This window comes from Prunus mume, linkage group LG5, assembly GCF_029339155.1.
Source record: "Prunus mume cultivar Tortuosa linkage group LG5, ASM2933915v1, whole genome shotgun sequence".
NCBI classification, from domain to species: Eukaryota; Viridiplantae; Streptophyta; class Magnoliopsida; order Rosales; family Rosaceae; genus Prunus; species Prunus mume.
The window spans coordinates 25461139-25484384 of record NC_142702.1 but is presented as its reverse complement, the minus strand read 5'-3'; the positions used below and the strand labels follow the sequence as shown (position 1 = coordinate 25484384).

The following is a 23246-nucleotide window of genomic DNA, read 5'->3' as shown; positions in this document are numbered from 1 at the left end:
ATCGTGAAGATATGTATATATATGCTTGGAAAGTGATTGGAAAAGTAAACATGTTACTAACTGAATGTAATATTCACGATTGTTTTATAAAATTTTAAAAAATGCAATTACGAATATTTATGGGTTTTCTGTTTAGAGTGTTGGGCAAAGTACAAATATATTCTCATAAAACATGAAAAAAAAAAACAAAAACAAAGAGGTTAACTTAGGAAGGGCCCAACCGGGTTCGAACCGGTGACCTCTTGATCTGCAGTCAAATGCTCTACCACTGAGCTATGGACCCTTAGTTGTTAATATAACTGAAATTTTATTTTAATATATGTTTTCAACGTGGCGCTACCCACATTTGGACTTCCACGTCCGCGCAGAACCTAAGAAAATTGAAAGGAAAGTCCATCCTGTGATTGCAGTCAATGGACGATTAAAATTTCATCCACTAAAGTCCTTGTTTGTTCTTTATTTCCAATTTGTTTCCCCTTAATAAAAATGAGGCAACCATATATTATTGATGGCATATAGCATGAAATGTTGGGTTTCCATTAGTCACATCACACACGCTCTGATTCACCACCTAGTAGAATTAACTTCTAATTCTCAAAGCTCTAACAATCCAAGGCTTCATTTTTCCAGGTCTCCCCAGCAAGCTGTTTGTCATTTTAATCTCAATGAAAGCTCCATTGTTCCATGTCCTTGGTCCAAGCGTCCTGCCAATATTGCCACTGCAGGTGATGTTCATTAGAGCAATGAATACAACTTCAGCAGCAAAGCTTTGAGTCATCTCATCCTTGGACAAAACTTGTCCAATCTGCCCACAGAAAATGAAAACCATAGATACAGCTCTCAATCTCGTAACAGAGCCTAAAACCAGCAATTCGAGAAAATAAATTAAAAGAACAAAAGCAGAGGAAATAAAATTATCAAGAAGTTAGAGAGCAAGTGATTACTTTAGTTCTCAGTTCAATCTGGTTCTTTCCATACAATCCGAAGCTTCACTGCAGGTAGCATGGAGCAAACTTGCGCAGCTTAGAGAACGAACCTTGTTAGTTGAAGATGTGATGCCGGATGCATTGATTGACATACCAGCTAAGAAACCAATTTTCATTTTGTTTGGCCCCTTACGGTTGCAAATGGAAAATATCAGTGCTTCCTTGCCACTGGCACAAGATGATGTAAATTGTGTGATGAGAGTATTAATATTTGCCCAAGCAGATACCAGCGCAGCTCCAAATAATGGAAGTACATAGCATCCCTCACAATATTTTTATGGCTTCTCTCATCTCTACAATTTGCAGCATGGCAATGCACATAGGCACAGAGAGTTTTAACTACCTGAATGGTGGTCCCAGATTCTTTTCAAGTGAATTATTCCACAGAAAATGCACGTTCTCTGCTCTCAAGTTGGGGCATGGTAATTGTAGTCACCTACCTCAAATGGATGGACCATGTTCTGGACCTCTAACCAACTACATCCTGGAGTTTTCTTCACCCCTGAGCCACTCATCATTGATCTTGTCTTGCCAGAATCACCCCATCTAGCAGAATGAGCGTGTATATTTGATAGGACTATGTAATTGGCAGCATTCCTAGGCTCAAGCTTAACAAGATGACTCAATGCAACTTCTCCTAACTTCACATTAGAATACATCCTACATGCACCTAATAAGGCTCCCCAGACTCCGGCATCAGGTACCACTGGCATTGTATTAATCAAATTTAAAGTTTCATCAAATATACCAGCACGACTTAAAAGATCTACCATGCAAGCATAATGTTCCAACTCTGGTTCAAGATGGTGCTTTTCATGCATGGCCTGAAAAATTTTCTTTCCTTCTTTTACCAGACCTGCATGCCTGCAAGCAGACAAAACACTGATGAATGACACAGAATCAACTTGGACCAAACTCTCTTCCATCAATGAGAAAAGTGAAACAGCGTCAACTCCTTGCCCATGCACCGCATATGCTGCAAGCATTGCATTCCACGAAACTTTGTCCTTGTGTTCCATCTCATTAAAGCATTTCTCTGAATAATTGAGCTGTCCACATTTACTATACATATCAATAAGACTATTTCCCACAAGTGTATTAGATAGAAACCCGGTTTGGATAATGCAGGCATGAAAAGCCATGCCCTCTCTTAAGGCTGCCAGATATGCCACTGCAGGAAGTACGCTAACAAATGTGACTATATTAGGTTGAAAGTTCTCTAATTTCATCTGATGAAAAGAACATATAGCTTCCCTGGCATATCCACCCTGCATGTATCCTGCAATTATTACATTCCAAGATACCACATATTTCATAAATTTGGTTCTGTTAAACAGAAGTTCAGCTGAGGATATGTTACCACATTTGCAATACATGCCAATAAGAGCATTTTTCACCGGAACATCATGTTCAAATCCATGCTTTATAATTTGCCCATGAATACAAGTACCTTGATCTAGGTCATTTAATATGCTACAAGCTGACATGAAACCCACCATGCTTCCTGCATCAGGCTTTATTCCAGACGACCATAGTTCATGAAACATATCTATCGCATGGAAGGCGTCACCAATCTGGGTATATGCATTTATCAAAGCATTCCATGTTACAACATCTTTACATGGCATTCTATTGAATAGAATTAGTGCATAAGTGAAGAATCCACATTTAGCATACATGGATACTAGGGCTGTTCCTAAAGAAATATCAGAAGCAATATTGCCCTTAACCGCATAGCAATGTATGCTCTTGCCTAATTTCAGATATGATAATTCTGAACATGCGGATAGGACACTTATCAACGTTATTCCACTTGGTTTGAGAATTTCATTTTGCTTATCTCGAAAGAGAGACAATGCCACTTCAGGATAACCAGATTGGACGCATGCAGATATAAGTGCAGACCAAGAAACTAAATCTCTTTTCCTAAGTCCTTCAAAAATTTGTTTTGCCTTCTCTATGTCTCCACATTTTGCATACATGGTCAGTATAGAAGTAGCAACTGAAACATCAGAATCAAGTTCTTGTTGTGAAGCACAAAAATGTATCTCCTTCCCTTTCTCTGAATCTCTCATCTCAGTAGCAGCCAAAAGAGTACTTATGATGGTAACCTTATTCATCTTAGTGTTATCTCCTTTCATCCAATCAAATAACTCCAAAACCTCAACAAACAACCCATTACTTGCATACCCTGCCATCATTGTCCCCCACGAAACATCATCCCGGTCCTGCATCAGGTCAAAAACCTGGCGAGCAGCATCTACATCTCCACACTTGGAGTACATATCAATCAACCCATTTGAAAACACTGAACTAAAGCCCCTCCTGAACACATAACCATGAATACACATACAAGAATCAATATCAGCTAATCTGGACACTGCTGGAACCAAATTCAACAAGCTCACTAAGTTCGGCTCCAGCCCCCATAATTGTATCCCCCGGAAAAAATTCCAATGCCTCATAAGGATCTTCACTTTGTGATAAACCCGCAATCATAGCATTGCAAACCACAACATCTTTCTTAGGTAATATATCAAACACCTCTGTTGCACATGTTAACTCGCCCATTTTACAGTACATGTCAATAAGACTGGTCCCTATAAATACATCAGAGTCAAGCTGCTTCCGAGCCACTTCACGGTGTACCAAGACACCCTCTTCAAAATCCAAAGCAGCAGTACAAGCTTTCAAAACAAAGTTGAAGGTATACTTGTCTGGCTCTACACCTTGTTCTAACATAGAATGGTACATTTTTCGAGCTTCTTTGTACTTGTTTGCTCTTGTATAAGCTCTGATCATGGAGTTCCACAATATTACACTTGGGTTTTGAGCAGAATCGAAAACCAAGCTCGACAAACCACTTTTTTTAAACAAAGAGTAGGAATTTATGAGATGGGTCAGTGTGGAATTGTCTTGTTGTAGACCTGAGACGATCAGGTGGGCATGGATTTGAAGCAGAGACTTCAAGTCTCTGCATGAAGATAGGAGGTTCAGGTACCGCGGGTAATTGTTGGTGGTGGTGGAGGGCAAAGAAGGAATTTCAGAAGCTGCTGCTGATGCGAATGCATGGTACGGTCTACGCAGTCCATGTTTCACGATCATAGTACGAAACGGGTGGAAGTTTGGAACAGCTTTGCTCTTCAGGTGACATGTAAGTGAGAGTCTTTTGCGCCTGAAGACCACAAAAGATCAAAAGGCCCAAAGTAATTGTTTCTATTGGAGGCCCATATTTGATTCAGGTTCAGTAGGCCCAAAACCATCACCTCCCAACATCACCATCTTCAAGGTTTCACCTTTCTGAATCAGACCCAGATTGAATCTGGAGTTAGGGTTAGGGTTTTCGGAAATGGAAGCCAGGAAGCTCCTCAACGACAAGAAGTTCTGGTTCGCATCTGTACTCATTGCTTGGGCTGCTGCTCTCCAGGTACTTCAAATTCTCCTTCTACACCCAAAGACTGCATTTTTTGTTTTAATTTAAAAAATTTTGTGAGAGCCTACTACTTATCAATTGGGCTGTGGAAGTAAAGTTGGGAACTTTTGTGAATTTCAGGGGCACATGATGTGGGTGAAAAGACAAGACTCGTTCAGCAAAAGTTTGGGAATCTCAGCAAAGCCAACACCAATGATGCCGATCAGTAAGCTAAGGCAGACAAACTTTTTATTAAAAGCCCATCAAAATTTGTATGTAAACAAACAATTCCCAGTTTTTTTGTTTTAAATAGTTTGTCTGATTGGTTTATGAGTTCTATTGTGTAACTGGAGTTTAGTAATCTGATAGTAATTGTGAAAGTTTTCTGGATATACTCAGAACTAAAGCAATTGTGCCATTGTGGTGTATAATTAAATAAAAGGCAAAGCTGGAAATCCTATTTACTGTGGCTTGTATGTTTGGTTTGTGTTGCTAAAGTTTCAACTCATGTCATTTTAAGTGCTACTTTGGTGGATCAATTTATATGTCATTGTGTGAAGCCCAGCACAAACAAATGTAGACTTCTTATCTTACTGATGTTATCTACAGACTTTAGTGCCCATCATTTTCTGCTAGTCAGCTAATTACTATTGCTAGTGTTGCTAGCAGTTTAGCACTAGTTTGAATTTTGGTTTAGCAGTTAGCGCCATTTTGAATTTTGATAAAGAAATTCATAAGCTCTGACATAGATTGGACAGCAACGCTGTTACTTTGAAGTTTGAACTTGTGACCTAAAGGAGTTGGTCCATCACCTAAGATTTTTATCCGAGTATATGAGACATGATACAACATGTGATTAATGTCTTAGTCAAGTGTTATATTCTGTAAAAAATTTGGCTTGAGTTTTCTGAGGATGTTGGATCTTCAGATATAAAGATCAATTCGGTAATGTATTCGCGTTGATCTCATACTCCTGTCATTCATGTTGATCTCCTGCTCCGTTAGTTATATCGCTGGCTTGGCATACTATTTTGTAATCTTTGCTCCATGGAGGTGAAGCTGTATGATTACGTGTTATTATAAGTCGTATATCCTGAACTTCTCAGCTTTGGTTATGTTGTTTCTTGATTTCCTTGGCTTACAATTCAGACTCTTTATTTTGTGGAAATTGTTGAAGTGTTTGGTGTGAACTAAAAGACTGATCGGAAATTCTCCTGCCCCTGGGGCCACTCTGTTTTGGGGTTGGAACTGTCTGCATGGGGCAGGGCAAGGTGTGATGATGAAGGAGCAGGTATTGGGGCAGGGTTCAAGAGTAAGATAAGACCAACTATAAATCACCAACTCTAGGTGACCCTTCAAGTAAAGGTTGTACATTTTCCTGGTAGATCAGGAACAACAAATTTCTAACACATGAATTAATGGTATCGTGTGATATTGAAAATTATCACCCAGACCAGACCCAGGTAAAGCCTCTAACTTTCTTACTTGTTTGTCACATGAGTTTCAAGGAAATTGCAATGTGGACAGCTATTGAAATGTCTGCATGGAACTTGGAAGAAACACAGTGAGGTAGCGTGAGCATCTAGAAGCCCACACCAAGTCACCAAGTTTTTGGTCTTCATTTTTTAGTATTTTACCCTATTTTTTTCATCTCAAGCACATTACCGTCAGCACTTGCTTAATCATTATGTGATCTTAGTCTCTGGTACCATTTTGATTGTTGAATTCAAATTAGGCACGCTTGCCAAATTCAAGTTCTGTTCTACTAATGAGGATGGGCCAATGGGCAAGTCAACTTGAGCTTTTGACCAGGGAAGCAAAAACCAGTTCAAGAAACTGCGATATGGGTTTTGTTCTTCATTTCATTTCATTCTTGTTAGGTGAAGTCAGAGTCAAAGCAAAATACAAGTATGCAAAAATGCAGTTGCGCCAATTGCTCAGCTACCCAAAAAGGCACTTTTCACACTACCTGAGTCTCTTTGAAGTTTGAAGTTTGAACTGGTTTTTCTGGTTCCTCAAGTCCTTGTGGGGATGCCAAGTCACAGTCGGCAATAATGTCCAATAATGTATTAGCCCCACCTTTTGGCTGACAAGACCAGTAGAGCATAGAGTAGTATTATCCAAACCCTAGTCTTTCTGGGAAATCACTAGCAAAAGATTATAAAATTACAGAAGACGTGTGGAGAGCACATAACACATTGTTTATGCCTTCTGAACCATGCTTTTGTCTTATATTATATAACTTAAGCCATAGCTTGCCACCAAATTAATCAGTGGATGATCTGTTCAAGCTGAATGTTTAAAAACTTGTGCAACAAGTTATATATACTCATAGCTAATAACTTAATTAATTAATCAAGTTGGTTTTTTAATAGTCACTAAATTAAGTCAATTAACAGTAATTATATATCATGCATAAGTTATAGGAAGCTGCTCTTATCTTATATAAACCCCTCTTTGTCCCCTTGGCCTGAGCTGATTTTGCTTAATTTGTTACCATTATTTTTTGTATAGCCAGCTATATGGAATTGCCTAGCTACAACAAGTACATCCATCATTTCCCAATCCTACTTTACTTTGTACACATGCTGGAACTGGATGCTGTGTTGATTCTTAATTTCTTTACTAGTTGGACCAAAAGTTATATGTGTGGCCCTAGCCTTGGGGGATCCACTAATAAAACAAAAATGAAGTTATGATGGCATAATTTTTCTTTGCATGACTAGGATTGAATTCGATAACTCATCAAAAGAAATGAGTTTAAGAATTTTTCATCTTATGAAGATTAAAATGAGTAAGTTATAAGATGTTAATAACTTACACGATTTCAGAGAATTTGGTATATTACTTTACGACTCTAGTAGTAGTGAGCATTCACCTTCCATATTTAAGGTCAGAATTGCTTTTAGCCTACGAATTACAAACATTATGATCTCAAGAGCTGAAATTCTCAGAGCCAGGACAAATTATGCAAATCTTGACTAAATTCTTGTATTTATTGTTGCTAACTTGTGGTTCAAAGGAGACTTGAGGAGGAGCCAGCCAGTGAAGCCAACTTTTGAGTAACACAAAAGGCCATGCCAGTCTTGTATTCGGTATCTTAATTAAGTCAATATATAATAGTATCTCAGTCAAATTTCCACACCAGAGAGTATGAGCCACTACCAAGAGCCAGGACCTTGTCTTCTAAATATGAATGTGACTTTAAATTTATTATGCTTAGAATATCTCTCTCTCTCTCTCTCTCTCTGTATTCAAATTATTGGAATAAAATTAATGAACATGCCGACTTTGAAGTACACTTTGGTTCAAATTCAAATAGAAATTTCGAATGGAAAACGATGTAGAAACTAATAATGCAGTGGAAGGAGTCAGTTGGGGAAGTTGATATATACAAAGCTTAAAACCCATCATCGATTACTTGCAGTCTTAGCCAACTATATAATAAATTAATTATTTTCTATTAATCCACATATGTCATCACTTACTTCCTTATTAGCAATTTTTTCTGGTCAGATTATAAGACAAATTATATTATATTATATTATATTATATTAATATGCCGACCACATGCAATACACGCATGCATACGTGTACATGAGTAATGTCTTATTGTCAAATTTATGTTAATAAACTGTAAATATGAACCGTATAATTTGTTAAAAGTAAAATTTATACTCTGGCGATACAGGCATCTACTCATATATGTATAAGTAGATGTTCATAGCGTCAATAAATATCACATCGTTGATATTCAGAAACTGATAATATAAGCATCTTATGTTATGTCATTAAATTGTATGTGGTTTATATTACATACCGAATATAGACACGTTTCTATACAAGTTTTTATATTGTTATTTTGCTCCCTAAATTAGATCAAGTTCACACTAACTAAGGAAGTTGAATATGATCCAATCTAGCTGCGCAGGTCTTAGTGATGTTTTATTAGGAGTCTTACTAAAATGTTTGACACGGTATCTTTGTTAGGAAAAGTTAGACTAAAACTTTATCCAATTGCACCAACTATTCAGCTACCCCACCTCATCATCACCATTCCAGAAAGCAAGTATTTACCTGAGTGGGTAGAAGTTACTGTTGAAGCATTATATTATATAATTGGACCAGTGCAGTGCGGCTAGCAGAGTTGAATATAAAGTTAAACATTCACATAGAGCATATGTCTCGAGGAAGATATGTATTTAACGTGGCATTTATGTGGATTAATTAAGCCAAATCAGACTAATAATCTCCTGCTTTGATAGTGAGGTTATTGATGATGGGATGATGACAAGGGATTAAGTAAAGGTGTTTATGGTTTCTAGGAAAGTCAAAGGCAATTAAGTATCATTCATACCATCTTATGAACCAAGTAATCAAACTGATGAGCTAATTTCTTCTTTTTTTTAGGAACGAATAAGCTTAGCTAATTAAACAACCCTTTTTTTTTTGGATACAAGTGATGTTCTACGTACTTTAATCTAATTTCAACTACGGAGAGGGAGATTTGAACTCGTGTGCAGAGTGTGGTGTACATCGATTTTAGCTAACTTGACTAAGCCCATGTCTATAATTAAACAACCCTTATTAATAAGGCCCCGTTTGGTTCATAGAATGAATTTGAGGGGAAATCATTTCTCATGTCATTCCCTAAGGAATGGGAATGGAAGATTTCTTTCCTACGTTTGGTAATGCTGGGAAAGTAATCGGGAAATATCACTTCATTTCATTTCCAATGTTTGTTTTGAGTATGAATGGAAAACAAAGGAATGGAAAATAAAGTTTGTATAAATTTTCAATTATACCCATATTAAATCAAATAAAAAAAGAATGCATTTAATGATATATTGTAATTCTGAATTGTTAATGGGGATAAAATAGTCATAAAAAATATGTATTTAATGTTAGCTCATTTTCCCAAACTTTCTCATAAGGAGGGGAAAACAAAACTCAAGTTGGGAGGATGGCTTCACTTTCCCCCTTACTTTCTCATGAGCCTGATTTCTCATACCTAGACTTACCAAACATGAGAAAGCAATTGATTTCCCATTCTTAAGTCTCTTTTCCCATGAACCAAACGGGACCTAAGAGTGATACACGTTTTCCATCTTTAATTGTTTGGTTTTAAATTCAACAACTCGTTTCCAATTATTCTTGGAAAATCTGTAGGACTTAACAACGGCTAGTGTTCGATAAAACACATCCATAGAATTTCAACTACCTCAACATACTCTTCCATTTCTTCTTTTCCCTAAACAAGTTAAGCAAATTAATGTTGAAAATGAGTGTAGAAAATATCAGGAAGTAACCAAAAATGACTTGCACGAAAGCAACCCTAAGATAAGATTTCGTTTCTATGTCTTGAAACAAACGGCACCATTGCTTTTGACTTTTGAACCCACAATTTCTTGCTTCTCTTTCAAGTAGTGATGCTAGCTACTAGTAGAAGATACACGTTAAGTGACTATATGCTTCTTTTAAAAATAAAAACTTAAAAATCGATATATGTATATAGAGAGCTTCAGTTGAAGTATACCCTTTCAATGATCTAAATCATTAGATATTCTCTCAAATATAATTTCTATTAAAAAAAAATTTAAAATTACACTTGAATCCGAAACCATTTGATCATTCAATTATAGTTTTTTTCTTGAAATACCTTACTCATCTATTTTGTTGGTCTCCAGTAGATACCTTAATGATTTTTTCATAATTACTCAAATATTTCTCTTGTTTTTTTCTTCCCTTTTTGTTCTTCAACAAACTCTTATATTAAAGAAAATAAATTTAAACAAAGAAACTATATAATCATATATGGTGTATAAATTATATAATGAACAAAGAATACTGGATACACCTTGTAACCAAAAAGAAGAATCGGTAATAAGCTCATCAGCAACCCCTATGTGATTAATTACAAGAAATACAAATGGATCAAAAACGTAGAGATATATTTAGGAAAACCCAACAAGTGGAGCTGCTTTCCCTATCTGAAGAATCTTCAAGTCATTCTCTAATGGCGTCAAGTTGAGATCCAAACACATAACCCTCCTACCGCTATTCGTCTTCTTCAAAACTTGAAACATTGGCGCAGGCTGAGGGCTCAGGCTCAGAGAGTTAGAATCAGAATACTGACTAATATTATTATTATTGTTATTATTGCTCAAGGCTGATCTGTGCCTCCTCATGTGACCCCCCAAGGCCTGCCCTATAGCGAATTCCAGCCCGCATATGTTGCACTCGTGGGTTTTAGGTTTTGGTGGTGATCCTTGTGACTGGCTCTGATCTGAGCCGTTGCTACTATTTCCATCTCCTGACCCCATTAGTCTCGGCTTCTTGTGGCTGGCCCTGTGGCCTCCGAGGGCCTGGAAGGAAGGGAACTGGCGGTTGCACGTCTTGCACTCGAAAACCCGGGTGGGGGAGGCGGAGAAGGTGTCGTAATGGTGGTGGTCGTGGCTGCCACGGGAGAGTAGCATCAAGCAGTTGGCCATGGTTAGGCTGGGGTCAAGCTCTCTCATTTCTGTGATGTTCCTCTTCATGGTCATGTGCAAGCAAGAACACAAGAGATTAATTAAGTGCTAATTAAAGACTTGATGTATTTGGGATGGAATGTTAAAAACGAACAAAGGAATGGAACATTTGGGGTTTTGGGGGATTGGTATTTATAGGGGAAAGTTGGCCACTGAGATATTAGACTTTTCATATATGTGGTTGACAATTGAGAATATGTGACAACAAAGACTTTGCTAATTTCTAGTTGGATAAGAAATTAAAATAACAAGAACAAGAGAGAGAGAGAGAGAGAGAGAGAGTAGTGTGTAACAGGGAATTCGTTAATTGGTTGTTTGGTGTGAAAGGAGCTTTAGCGGCATATAGAAACCAGGTACGTAATTGACCACGTCAGCATGACTACATGGCTCAGCTTATATACTAATAGCAAGAAGTGCAAGAAACAGTCTGCAGTGACGACGACCTGAGCTGAGTCCTTCATATCTTCTAGCTTTCTAGAAGATTCTCACATTTTCTTACTATTTGTCTGGTTTTTTTTTTTTTGGTGTAATGTTTTGGTAGTATGAAAGACGAAACATCCAGGATGTCATAGAGTCAGCAGAAGATTAATCCACGGAAATAATTTGAAATGATAAGTACTGGGAAATTAATGCCAATTAGGATTAAACAAAACGACTAAAATGTCTAACACAACACCCTAATTCTGAGAAAGTTTCCCCTTGTACAAGTCATTACCATCTATGTCTAGCGTGTGGGGTTATAATAATTCATTGCCGCCATTGCACCAATCTTTCTCTTTGGAAATGTCTCACGTATAGGAGATATACATGTTTGAATGTTTCACCACGGCATAATGATCAACTACTTCTTAGTTTATTGGTACTTTTCTTCCCAATAGCAAAAAATGTCTCAAGTTCGAAACCCTCATTCACACACCACGACATAACACAACAAATACAATGTATCTTATTTAATTACGTGCATTGAACACACTTCACATGTGCAGTTTCGCATGCAAGTACTCGTGAGTCGTATTCAAAGTTTATCCTAGAATGTTAGGCAAGGAAGAGGTGTCTTTTCTTCTCTTTCTTCTTTAAGAAAAAGAGATGTCTATGAAATAGTATTTTAGCTAGGACTGTGCAAACGTTGGCGTATAGAGGGTGTTCTCTTTGACGTGTCTTACAATCAGGGGGCAAATGTGCCAAAACAGGCCAATGTCATCATCTGCTGACGTGGGCTACATATATACAACACAAATGGATTAGGATTTGGATGCTTACTCAAGTACTGGTAAGTGATTGTGTAAACCGAAAGGCAAACCCATGAGTCTGACTGACTAAGCTAAGTGCAGAGCTGTCAAAGATGATCAAGTTGCAGCAGAATTTAAAGTTGGGAGTTTCACTAAAACACTCAAAATGTGGGTTGAAATTATAAAAAAACTATTTAAATATATAAACACACTCAAAACCCATCATTACACACACTCAAAACCCATTTATAAACACACCCAAAAAGTTGACTTTGGGGTTGATTTTGGGTGTGTTTCTATGTTTAAATAGTCTTGGGTTTTTTTATAAATACATGTCTAGGATTGGGTTTATTTATAAATTTGTATTTAAAGTTTATCTCTTCTCTGCGTGACTCACTCATTTGGGGTGGTTGGAAATTTTCTGTGAAACTTCAGAAACGATGACCTTTCAGCTAAGGGTTAGTCCAAGAAATGGGGCTTTGCAATTTGCAGACACTTTTTCTTCCTTCCGTGAAAATGCCATGATATCAACAAAAGGTGTTTTTTATATTTCAACCAATAAATATAAAATAATTTATATAAACCGCCGGAGCCCAGTCAACTACCAAATATGTATCTTACCATCCTCAGACTTCAACTATATTAATTACGTACCGACCAAACACATAACAATCACTAACTAATGACTTCCTGTGCATCAGCACCCATCTCCAACGGCAATAGCAAATAAATTTTTTCAAATTGAAGTTTTTACGTGATAGTTTGAAAAGTCTTATTTGCTACTTGAATAATTTTTGTGTCAACAAATTCTTTAATTTAACGCAATATCATGGAAAAGAATTAAAAATATGAAAAAATGTGAAAATTGTCTGTGTATTTATTATATGAAAAATAAAAATGCATGTTTTTAACATTTTCAAGATAGGTTTTGTTTTTCTAAAGTAAAATTAAATGTTTGAAGAGTCAAAGTCAACTTACCAGTTCTAAAGAGAGAGAAAGAGGTTGCAACTTTGATGACTGCTTGAAGAGACTGATGGAGAGAGTTTTTTTGATGTGGCTCACCTATTTTAGAATTCTAAAGCTTTTGATGAGGCTATTGGAGATGCTCTAAGCACATTTTAACACAAACGATAGTAGACTATCCTATACGGGAATTATACTTGAGTGCAAGGAAACGAACTTACTGTTTTGATCAACTACGTCTGCTAGTACAAGAGTTTTTGTTTGATGAAAAACATTAATGCTTTTCATACGAATCTTTTTTGCTTTTGAAAATCAAAGTCTATATTCTTAATCCCATTGTGACAGTCATATAGATTTTCGAAGTAATTATGCTTCGGCAGTATTCGGTTGGAATCTTTCTCCTAGTTGTCATTGCAAGAGAAATTTCTTAACGTGTGGTTGATTGTTTGGTTCTTATTCCCTTGCCTTGTTGGAAATCCTACTAGCCATGAAAAACCAGCATAAAAATTATAATTAATCCATGTTAAGTTGATTTTGTAGTCTTAGTCACATTCAAATCTTATCCAAAACCATTGATCGCGTTAACAAAAGTTCTATTTGCACTAGGGCTGAATATAAGCAAAATAACTGGAAAACCATTCTCAAATTGGTGAGGTGTGGCGCGTAATAATGTATTTAGTTTATTTAGTAACCGATAATTATTCATACACGTGAGAATGATTGACGTGTTGATTGCTCAAATTCAATTAGAATAAATCAGTAAAAATCAATGAGTATGTTGAAATTCAAAGGGAACTTAAATACCAAAGAAGGGGATGAATCATGAACATCCACACATTATTTGTGTACGGGTGGAAAAAATGAGAAAGCAATACAAAAAAAGGGCCCGACTGAAGAAGAAGGAAAAAGACAGCATCTGTTAGAATGAACCAAACCAGATTTTTGCTTCTGGGTCGAACACTTTCTTCTTATTGGGCTGTTAAATACAATGGGCTTAAAATAAAATTAAACGATCACATTTAATTGATCACAAATTTTTTGTTTTAAGAAATTTACTTAATCATTCCTTAAGCCAATAACTCTGCTATATATATGTGTGTTTTTTGTTTTGATATTAGTTAGTTTGATACAACGATTGTTATCGAACATTTCTCCCTCCTAAATTTGTTAAAATCCTTCTATGAAAAGAGTGTGAGGAATTGGTTAGGCTCAGCTTAGCAAATATATATTTAATAACATACCTTAACATTTTTTTTCCCAAAAAAATTATGTTACTAATAAATTCAAATAGAACCGTCCTCTAGGCACGCAATTAATTTCATATCTAGACATGTCAATGGATCGGATTTTGATATGATTATGAGAGAATCTGTTAGCTTAACAAATCAAATACAAATTAAACTTAATTTTATATGTATTCTTTTTAAGTGGCATGTGAAAGAGTAAGTTTAATATTTTTTTTAAGTTTAAAACATTTAAGTAAATTTACTTATTTAAGTAACATAACATTACATTACTTGTCAATTTATAAAAATATTTTTGGCAAAAAAATAATTTATATAAATATTTAAAAAAAAAAACTGGAATCGAGTTATCAAATTCAATATCCCTTAACTTAACAAATTAAATATAAAATTTATTTACCAATATGAAATGAATTGGGTGTTGAAATCAAACACCTAGCACATATTAAATGGAGTAGTCAAACTAACATTATAAATAAGGGTGTAGTGGAAATACCGGCAGCTGACCAATGAATTTGCTCTCGTTTGCGGCACACGGTAAAACCGATGCACCCGATCAATCTTTGCAAGTTGGAATCCGTATAGGCACATGTGGGAGAGCCTATGGAAACACGACACGTATGCTATTCTACTCGTGCAGTTAAGCTGCGATCCACCACATTCCCATCTCCGAAGCTTCCAAACATTGCAAGCTGTCAACGGTCATGATTGTCCTCTAAAGCCACCTAATCCACAATGAGCTAAAGATGCCCACGTGTACGGTTAGGATAACAGGGTTCATAAAGTAACAGTACAGAGCTCCCTACTCAATCTATTGCCATAGTTTAAAAGACCCAAGCTCAGTTTCATATCTTACTCATCATATTCATACCAGTCCTTCTCTCTCTTTTTTCTCCAAAAACATATAAAAAAATAAAAACAACAAGAAGGAAATTTCTGTGTTCCGGCACGGGAAAATCCCACCGGCGAAGGTTCCGGCAAAGGCACTCTTTTCGAACACTCTCTCATTCTTCTCAATTTCTAGGTTTTTGCCCCCATTGCTCTGTTTATCGTGCTTATGTATAATTATGTATCTATATGTGTATGTATAGGTTATTGAAAATTCAATTTGATCGTTTTGAGCTTTGTGTATTTTTCTTTATCCGTATCGTTCTGTGCCTACTTGCTGCGATCGAAGTTTAATTTTTCTGGGTTTTGTTTCTGCAGTATAAGCAGAGGCTCTGAGCTTGGAGTTTGGACTTGCATGGATTGCTTTTTGGTTTCATCAGTGAATTTTATTGACGAAGCGGCGTCGTATAAGGTGCTTTGGGTTTGACAGAGAGTAACGGTTCGAGATTGGAGTGTGGGAGAAGCTGAGGTTGACAGTGTGGGAGCGAGTTGATTGAGTTAATGCTGAGGTGATTCAGTGAGCCTGTGTTAAAAATGGTACACTCAAAACTCTGATTGAAGCTTTTTATTGTAAGTGTCATATTGACATCTTGGCTTTATTTTTTGGGGTTTTTCATGTTGTTGCACCTGAGAGGTATCTGACTTTTGATCAATGCTTGTTTTTCTTTGTGGGGTTGTTACTATTTTCTATACATTGTCCGTCGAAGATTTTGTTGTTGTTTGGAAATGGGTGCTTCTGTGTGTGTTGGTTCTTTGAGAAGATGAATCTTATAGTGGAACCTAATCTTGTTTTAATTGTTTTCGAATATGAATGTTCTCTTAAATGAAAAAGAAAAAAAGAAAAAAAAAGAGGATTGTATTTGACTATATGTCAAATGGAAAGTCAAGTGTTTATTCTGTTATCTTTTTTTATTTACTATAGATTTATGGCATCTGGTATACATGCTTGACTTCTGGTGATGAGATTGATGATGATCTATTAATTTCTTTATTGCCTTAGTAATTACTAATTTGCATCCATATAAATCAATTTTAAGTATCATAATGGAGTCTCATGTGAAGGTAAAGTGGGAATGTTAGTGGGAGGTAACGACCTAAATTTCGCAGTGATAAAGAGGAATGCCTATGTGTGTATATATATATATATATTTTTTTTGGGGGAGTAACATATCATGCATGAGCATGTTTGTCTTACAATTTTCCCTTTGCCAGATGCTTAGTGGTTATATCCACACCTCAACATTCACATTTGAGGGAGAAAAAAGAACTAGACATCTGTTATCTAAGAGCATCTATTTTCTTCCTAGAATATGTTAATGGTTATTACTCAGTCGGAATAGCACAAGGCTCTCATAGCTGTTAGCTAAGATGTCAAATCTTTGAACAGATATTATTGAAAGAATCTACGTGTATAAGTAAAGTAGAGCACTTAATTACTGTAGCATTGTGGTGAACCTGAGTGGGGTTTCATCAAGTTGCGGTGATCAGTTAAGAATTGTTGCAACTTTGCATTGTAGAATAACTTGTATAACCTAGATTGAAAAGAGTGTGGCATCAACATCAAGCATGAAATGAGCTAGATCGTTTCTGTTCACTTTAAGATTCTAGTACCTTTTATTTTTCATCCAAAATTTAGGAGCTAACATAGGATTTGTGCATTTATTGATGTTTCATCCCATAATTTTTTAATAGGAATGTTTCATTTCCTCGTTAAGCAGAGCTGGAAATAAATATTAATCATTGACAAAGCACATTTATACATTTTGGTGGTCATGTACATTTTTCTTAACAAATTAGCTTACTTGGCAACTTGGGGAAGAAACAGTCATGGTTAGATGTATTTGATCCTACGAGCTCAGGAAGCTTTGGATCTTTAAGTTGGTGATGGAAAACGTGATCTAATGAGGAGTGATGTGATTTAAAGGTGGTCCATGAGGCGAATAAATGCCTAATAATTTCCTTAGAATAGTCTCTAGTCTCTACAATTATCAACAACTTGCTCTGCTTTTTGCCAAATTCAGCCTATTGTTTTTTGTGTCATTGCTTTTTGTTCTTGCAATATAATTATTGTACAAATGTAGTTTGAAAAACCATGCATATTAGGAACTTGTACTCTGACGTTGAAAACTGTTAAGGCAATTTTTTCTTTCCATTCCATAAAAAAATGATTTCTCTCCAAGTCATTTTTGCATTATGCATGGAAAGATTTAATGCTTCAGGGCATAACTGATTTGGACAGATTTCAAAGGAACTTTATTAATAATTTCATTGTTATGGCAAAGATCTAGGTGTTGGCAACAAATGTTGCCAATTTCTTCTAAACGGAATGAACTTTTTATAGTATTCCATTTTGCGAAGTCCCTTGATATTTGAAATGATATATTCATTTGTTTGTCTAGGATATTATCTCTGGTGCCCAAAACTATTTAAAGATAAGCTCTTTCTGCATCGTGTGTGCCTATTTTCTTGGAAACTATGAATCATTTACGGTTTCTTTTGATCGCCCTTCAAGTTCAATCTTAAGTCGTGCTGTACTAGTGATCTGCTTATCCTCACGCTTGCGTTTAAATTTCTCCTCTGTTTGGAGTTTCACTAAAACACCCAAAATGGGAGCTGAAATTATAAAAAAACCCAACACCCAAAACCTATTATTACACACACTCAAAACCCATTTATAAACACACCCAAAAAATATACAATTGTTGACTTTGGGGTTGATTTTGGGTGTGTTTCTATGTTTAAATAGTGTTTGGGTTTTTTTATAAATACATGTCTAGGATTGGGTTTATTTATAAATTTGTATTATTTTAATGAAGATGTCTGTGTTTTGCGTCTCATTTCCTCTTTCTAGGCTACTGTTCTTATTTTAACATTCCATCTTGTAATCTAAAAAGTATTTATGTTTTTGCAGTCGTTCCAACCCAAAAGTTTTTGGATTCCGAGAGATGCTAGCTGTCTAACTGATGGAGAGATGGGTTATGATAATTCTTCCAGAATAGAATCAAAGCGTGGTAACCGGTGGTTTATGGATTCCAATGGGATGGAATTCTTCAACAACAAGAAGCAAGCAATGGAGGCTGTTAATGGCAGGCCTGTTTCAGGAGTTCCACATTTGGCTATTTCCCCTTGGGATAACACTTCAGGGTTTCAGTCAGTTCCAGGACAATTCACTGATCGCCTTTTCGGATCTGAGCCAGTACGGACAGTCAACCTAGGTGACAGGAACATTCAATCTGTTGGAAGTGAAAATATGAATTTGGGAAGAAAGGGTTTCGAGGATCAATATGGAAATGATCCATCAGTGGGTTTGTCAATGTCTCACACCATCGAAGATCCCTCATCATGTCTCAATTTTGGTGGAATCAGAAAAGTTAAAGTCAATGAAGTTAGGGACTCTGATGATGTTGTGTCTGCATCTATGGGGCACTCCTACTGTAAGGGAGACAGTAATACAATGTCAATGGGTAACACCTATAATAAGAGTGATGACAACACCATATCGTTGGGTTCGGCTTATAATACTGGCGAAGAGAGTGCAATCTCAATAGGACCTTCCTTTAACAAGGCAGATGATAATTTCATTTCAATGGGTCATACCTTCAGTAAAGCCAATAGCAATTTCATATCAATGGCTCATAATTATAACAAGGGAGATAATAGTATCTTATCAATGGGTCAGCCTTTTGACAAGGAGGATGGCAATTTTATATCAATGGGTCAATCATATGAAAAGGGAGATAGCAGTTTCATATCATTAGGTAACTCGTACCACAAAGGACATGAGAATTTTATTTCTATGGGTGCAACATATGGTAAAGCAAATGAGAATTTCATCTCAATGGCTCCCACCTATGATAAGCAGACTGATAATATGATGTCAATGGGCCCGAACTATGACAAGGCTGATTCGAATGTTGTGCCAATAGGTCCTCCCTATCATAAAGGAGAAAGCAATGTATCTATGAGTCACAATTACAATAAGAATGAGAGCACCACCATATCTTTTGGAAGTTTCCATCATGAAACTGACACAAATCCTTCTGGCGGGATCATCAGCAGCTATGATTTGTTGATGAACAATCAAAACACAGCTGAGCAATCAGAAGAATCTGGTCTGAAGGACCCGGTTCAGTCAAACATGGATCCAAATGTAGATGACGCTCTCAAACTTGATTCTAAAACTGATACCGTTTCCAATATTAAGGAGCCAAAGACTGCTAGGAAAGCTCCTCCAAACAACTTCCCTTCAAATGTCAAAAGTTTATTGTCCACTGGTATGTTTGATGGGGTTCCGGTGAAGTATGTTTCCTGGTCACGGGAGGTAAGCTTATCTATCTGTTGATCTTTCTGATTTTGTTGACAGGTGATTCAATTTTCTGTATTAGTTTTCCTTGTTCTGACTTGTATATGTTATCTTCTGCAGAAAAACCTCAAAGGTATCATAAAAGGGACCGGGTATCTGTGTTCCTGTGATGACTGCAATCACTCAAAGGTAATGATCTCTTGTTTGATTCAGCTGCTTTGAAGTAAGATGTAATGAATTTTTTTATTTGAGATATATAACTTAGCTGGCAAATTGGATTGTATCATGCAGTCTCTCAATGCTTATGAGTTTGAACGCCATGCTGGTGCTAAGACCAAGCATCCCAATAATCACATCTACTTTGAGAATGGAAAGACCATCTATGCAGTAGTTCAAGAGCTGAAGAACACTCCTCAGGAGATGCTGTTTGATGCCATTCAAACTGTGACAGGGTCTCCTATTAATCAGAAGAATTTCCGGATCTGGAAAGGTGATGCAGAATTTTAGATGATTTTTGGAGTGACCTCTTTAACACAAACTTGAAATGTGATATCCTTACCATTTATATTTATTGATGTTGTGAAAATTGCTCTCATATAGTTCCCTCTTTTTGACTTTCTTCAGCATCATATCAAGCCGCCACCCGTGAACTTCAGCGTATCTATGGAAAAGACGAAGTTGCTATACAGTCTTGATGCGAGAATCTTCCTCATTAACTTTTTGGGGGGTAGATGGGATTGCATAGCACCATACAAAAGCTTATAGTAAATTACTAAATTATAGACTGCAAATTTGAATATTGGAGCTGGTGGATGTTTACAGGTATTTTGGCTATGTGAAATAGTTCATATTGAAAGTTAATTATTTTTGGATGTTGGACAGTTTACAAAATTTTGTATGCATGTTTATTATTCACCCTGAACCAAATATCCATAGTTATCAAGACTGGATAGTATAACCGAATGGTCGAATCGGCTTACAGATCATCTGGTAAATGTCCAGTGTGACACACCAATTTGGGCGCTTTTAGAACTCGAGGGGCATCGTCTTTGACATGAATGTCATGAATGGTTGGGGATTTATCCCTGCTCATATGTAGATAAGTCCATTGTGAGCTCAAATTTGCGAACAAGCATTATTTGCAGGCTGCTGATCAATGATGCAGCCTCTCTTGGGAGGCCACCAACTATTGTTTTACCATTGATTAGATAAAATGTCGGCCTCCACTTCGTTGGATGAGATGAGATTTCTTGTCCAAATTCACAATTCACAACTTAAAGAATAATGGTGCACCTTTCGTTGAGAACTTAAAAAGAACATAAATATTTTTACATCAACCTTGTGAAAAATTTATAATGATCTCCCATAATTCCATAGTTTTCTCGAATGAACTGAAACTTTTAGCTGTCAATTATGTTTGTTTTTGGTTCACCTCCAGGTTCTATATCCAGGCCTCCCTCTGGCATCATTTGTTGTTGACTTGTAGTTATAGGCTCATCGTTTGGTTGGCTCTGAGTTTTTGATAATTGAGATGGAGCCTCGTCTTTGGTCTTGCCCCACAGAACCAGATATACACCAACAACGATGACAATGGATCCAATAAGACTGCAAACCATGTAGTGGTATTGGGTCAGTCCATTTTTACTGCTGTAACTATTATGCATAGGCATGTTGGGCATAGGTGAGAGAAATCAAAGCATACCTCCCAAGGTACGTGTGCTCATCTAAAACAAGGGAACCCAGAATTGCAATAATTACTGTGCCTAATGGGTTAAAAGCAGAAAAGAAAACAGGTCCCTTTTCTTTATTTACCATTCCGATAATGTAATAAGCAACCCCAGAGAGTATCCCCTGCATGAAAAAACATCTGAGACTCTGACTGTGAGTATATATTTACCATTCTTTATCTGAAGTAGAAATTTCTTACCCCATAAAAAGCTGCTAAAAGTCTTATGTCCAAGTGTATGGACCAGTCTGCATTACTGTTCCTCCATTCTACTACAAGGGCCAGGATTGCTCCTTCCACCAGACCCCAAAAACATGTAAGAGTTGCCAGGGAGAGCTTACAAGGATATGATCTTAGTGTAAATGCCTGCATTAGAATTCACCATCATATTATACTTTTTACTGATGCAGTAACACAGAGGCATGTCATCTAACATTTGAGAGTTTCTTACTTGCAAAATGATGAAACTAGACCAGCAGATGCAAGCTGCTGCACTCAATAGAGCACTCTTTGTGATGTCTTTGTGGTTTGAATCACTTTGCATTTGATGATGATGTTGATTTTTGCCCTTTGTCCATGGCAAATTTAGTGCAGCCCCTTTGGCTAGTGTCAATATTATAGCTCCTCCAACTGTGATTATAGTCCCAAGAACCTTTGCCTGGCTATGCAGTTTCCTAATGTTTACTGTCTCAAGCCTGCAAATCCCTCACCACAACAAAGTTATAAACTTTATTTGCCTTACCAGTGTGTTTTTTTCTGTGTTTTAGTGGCTAAGGAGTTGTACCTAAAGATCCAGGCCATAAAAAATGCAATTGCAGGAAGAATATTGAACATGGCAGATGTGAAAGTAGCTGTAGAGTAGGACGTTGCCATATAGTATAGGTTCTGGTCAAGCACAGGGCTGTATAGATAAATAATGAAAATGGGGTTCAATTAAGATCATAAAGAGTAGTTTAATTAAACTTAACGGTTCAGATTCTTACTCGAAAAGGCTGAGCAGCATTGTCTTGACAAGGATGGAGGATGTCATCTTCGGCCTCAATTTCCTGGTGATCAGTCTTAACAATTAGTAATTAGTTATGATAGTTCCTTAATCTTTTTTTAAAACTTGCTAGACTGTTTGAAAAGAGAAAATTTCCCTGCACATACATCAAGAGAACAAACCTATCCAAGATAAGAGCAAATGGAGCAATAAGAACAGTGGCAAAGGCCATTCGGTAGACTAAGAATATGTAATGGCTCATCCCCTGGTTCATAGCCATCCTAACAATTATGGCCTGGCCTGCATAGGCACCCTGCAAGAGAGCTACAGCTAAAATCAGCTTTGCCGGGCGGATCAGGTTAGCTAATGACTCCATAATAAACTTTGTTCTAAATATGTTTTTCCTCTCTAATGAAGCCGTGAAAAAATCTTATGAGCATATAAGTTGTAGAGGCTAAAACACTTTCATTTTATAGAGTTCCAACCACCCCTTGCTTCTTTCTCATACCTTCTAAACAATTTTTTCTTTCTATTCAAATTCAAGTACTCAAACAGATGCAGTGAATCGAAAAATGATTTCTTAATAAAAAGTAAAAACCCCATTTTCTGCATAACATGAAAAGTGGTAGTCTGGTAGGACTTGCCACACTTTCATCAATCAAAAACGTTGTTGGTGACTGAGAAAAGTTAATGCAGTGAGCAATTTATGGCAATGCGGAAAAGAAAAAAAAAACAAAAGAGGGCTTTAGTTGGGTTTATTCAAACGTATTAATATCACAAACAATGAAAGAGTTGTGCAAGAATATATTTGTAGCAGATAAAAAACTGAATTATTACATGATTAGACTAATTAGAGGCAGGTTGTTGGAAAATGAGTCCCTATGAAAACGACCCTGTTACCCCCCCACAGACAATGACAGGTTTCAACTAAGCCTCCTATAAAAAGTTTTTAATGAACACAAGCAAAAGGATTAGTAATGTGA

General features: G+C 36.6%; 5 protein-coding genes and 1 non-coding gene across 6 annotated transcripts; 2 read left to right on the top strand and 4 right to left on the bottom strand.

The window, feature by feature from the left end:
• Positions 1–211: 211 nt before the first annotated feature.
• TRNAC-GCA (transfer RNA cysteine (anticodon GCA)) lies at positions 212–283 on the bottom strand. The gene has a single exon. It is a non-coding gene; the product is annotated as a tRNA-Cys (tRNA).
• A 165-nt stretch (positions 284–448) lies between these two features.
• Positions 449–4095, bottom strand: LOC103332617 (Pentatricopeptide repeat (PPR) superfamily protein). The gene is given in 3 exon segments (XM_089053026.1): positions 449–858; positions 945–3436; positions 3438–4095. Coding segments are annotated over 2 exon segments (2697 nt in total). The 5' UTR covers positions 4092–4095; the 3' UTR covers positions 449–858; positions 945–1393.
• LOC103332616 (hexose transporter) lies at positions 4087–4862 on the top strand. The gene is given in 3 exon segments (XM_008235364.3): positions 4087–4413; positions 4540–4573; positions 4576–4862. Coding segments are annotated over 3 exon segments (165 nt in total). The 5' UTR covers positions 4087–4335; the 3' UTR covers positions 4629–4862.
• Positions 4863–10184: 5322 nt separating this feature from the next.
• On the bottom strand, positions 10185–11051 carry LOC103332615 (zinc finger protein ZAT12-like). The gene has a single exon (XM_008235363.3). It carries the CDS (start codon positions 10941–10943, stop codon positions 10353–10355), a length of 591 nt encoding a protein of 196 aa, XP_008233585.2. The 5' UTR covers positions 10944–11051; the 3' UTR covers positions 10185–10352.
• Positions 11052–15220: 4169 nt separating this feature from the next.
• LOC103332614 (N-lysine methyltransferase) lies at positions 15221–20446 on the top strand. Its single transcript, XM_008235362.2, has 6 exons — positions 15221–15388; positions 15571–15789; positions 18164–19573; positions 19676–19744; positions 19847–20045; positions 20180–20446. Exons 2-6 carry the CDS (start codon positions 15787–15789, stop codon positions 20248–20250), a joined length of 1752 nt encoding a protein of 583 aa, XP_008233584.2. The 5' UTR covers positions 15221–15388; positions 15571–15786; the 3' UTR covers positions 20251–20446.
• Positions 20447–20835: 389 nt separating this feature from the next.
• On the bottom strand, positions 20836–22675 carry LOC103332611 (WAT1-related protein At2g39510-like). Its single transcript, XM_008235358.2, has 7 exons — positions 22446–22675; positions 22265–22327; positions 22066–22182; positions 21733–21976; positions 21483–21647; positions 21258–21406; positions 20836–21160 (listed from the first exon to the last, which is right to left on the bottom strand). The coding sequence occupies exons 1-7, from the start codon at positions 22637–22639 to the stop codon at positions 20956–20958; spliced, it is 1137 nt and encodes a 378-aa protein (XP_008233580.2). The 5' UTR covers positions 22640–22675; the 3' UTR covers positions 20836–20955.
• Positions 22676–23246: the final 571 nt, after the last annotated feature.

Bases quoted from the DNA above. Each gene is read 5' to 3' on its own strand.
- LOC103332615 (XM_008235363.3), bottom strand. From the start codon at position 10,943: ATGACCATGAAGAGGAACATCACAGAAATGAGAGAGCTTGACCCCAGC.
- LOC103332614 (XM_008235362.2), top strand. The intron at 19,574-19,675 runs GTAAGCTTATCT...TATCTTCTGCAG, and splicing joins ATGTTTCCTGGTCACGGGAG to AAAAACCTCAAAGGTATCAT. The intron at 19,745-19,846 runs GTAATGATCTCT...TGTATCATGCAG, and splicing joins ATGACTGCAATCACTCAAAG to TCTCTCAATGCTTATGAGTT.
- LOC103332611 (XM_008235358.2), bottom strand. From the start codon at position 22,639: ATGGAGTCATTAGCTAACCTGATCCGCCCGGCAAAGCTGATTTTAGCT. The intron at 21,977-22,065 runs GTACAACTCCTT...AGGGATTTGCAG, and splicing joins TTTATGGCCTGGATCTTTAG to GCTTGAGACAGTAAACATTA. The intron at 21,161-21,257 runs GTATGCTTTGAT...CATGGTTTGCAG, and splicing joins GAGCACACGTACCTTGGGAG to TCTTATTGGATCCATTGTCA.